This window comes from Octodon degus, unplaced genomic scaffold (genome assembly GCF_000260255.1).
Source record: "Octodon degus isolate 3935 unplaced genomic scaffold, OctDeg1.0 scaffold00070, whole genome shotgun sequence".
Classification (NCBI taxonomy): Eukaryota; Metazoa; Chordata; class Mammalia; order Rodentia; family Octodontidae; genus Octodon; species Octodon degus.
The window spans coordinates 5,579,006-5,580,296 of NW_004524646.1; the positions used below are offsets into that span (position 1 = coordinate 5,579,006).

The 1,291-nt window shown below is 37.4% G+C and overlaps 1 protein-coding gene across 1 annotated transcript in view; it reads right to left on the bottom strand.

The window, feature by feature from the left end:
- The window catches only part of Ubr7 (ubiquitin protein ligase E3 component n-recognin 7 (putative)), a 23,480-nt gene that overhangs the window by 9,768 nt on the left and 12,421 nt on the right, over positions 1-1,291 (bottom strand). Inside the window, exon 7 of the mRNA XM_004635150.3 lies at positions 111-316. Coding sequence (XP_004635207.1) covers positions 111-316 — 206 coding nt within the window. The remainder of the gene's footprint in view (positions 1-110; positions 317-1,291) is intronic.

A 1,291-nucleotide genomic window follows, 5' to 3' on the forward strand; every position in this document is an offset into this window, starting at 1 on the left:
AAAAAAAAAAAGATTTAAAAAAAAAAAAAAGAATACAACAGAAATCCAAAGCTGTAGAACTTACAGAATTAATGTCTGCTTTCTTTTATGGTTTATATTTCATTTGTTACCTGGAGATCGGATTCAGAACTAGAGCTGGTACATGGTTCGCTATTTTGCTCTGTTTTCTCTTCCTTGTCAGTATCTTTTCCCTGTTCTGGAACATCCTCTCGGAATGTATTATCTTGTTCTCCGTTTTCAGGCTGGACAACTTCCTGATCATCTATTCCGTCAACATTCAGCACTAATCCATCATCCTCAGCAGATATTTTGCTCACTGTGCATTCAGTGAAAAGAAATAATAATAGTAGTGAAGCTACACACACAAACACACACAGAGCAATCAGACAATGAAATCGCTTATTCTGATTTTCAAATATTTCACAATCTAGAAAAAAGACCTTCTCTCTAGAATGAAAAAGTAATTATCAATCAATTCTTTTTTTTTTTTTTTTCCCGGAACGGGGATTGAACTCAGGCCCTTGCGCTCACCAGAGAAGCGCTTATTCTACTGAGCCATCTCCCCAGCCCCAATCAATTCTTTATACATGCCTAATCTAAATAATTAAGAAATTACTTTAAAATATTATCACTAAGTACTTTATATGTAAAGGAGAAAAAAGATATTCTGTGTTAAAGATAGAACATTCAAGAAACAATAGGCAGGAGGAAGAGATTCAATGCCCAACTTAAGTAGAGAAATAGTTTTGAAAATCTACCAGCTTTTTCTCCTGGGAAAAGGAAATCAAAGGCCCACTCCTAGCCCGGGGCGGCACTTAAAGTTCAACATATCAATACTTGACGAAGGGGCCGGGGAGATAGCTCAGTTGAATAATCACTTGTCTGGCAAGCTCAAGGGCCTGAGTTCAATCCCCAGCTCAGCCAAAAAAAAAAAAAAAAAATACTTGACGAAAAATACCTGTTCCATTTTATGCCTAAGATGTTTGCTATTCAGACTGATAGTGAGGTTAAGCTTAACAGCCTAGGTTGTATGGTAATAACAATAAGCTTTTATTCTGGATGGTTGTGCTCACTTCGGCAGCACATATACTAAAATATTCTGGATGGTTAACAACCTAAGTTTGCAGACCAAAATTAGAGAAAAAGGAGGGCCGCAAGGAAAGCCAACATTTTGGCCCTAGCCTTCCAAGGTCACTTAAGACTCAGGACATATGAGAACTTGTACTGTAACGTCATGTAACTCAGTAGTGTCCCAAATTTTCTGATCAAGGAGATTATGGGGCCAAAGAGG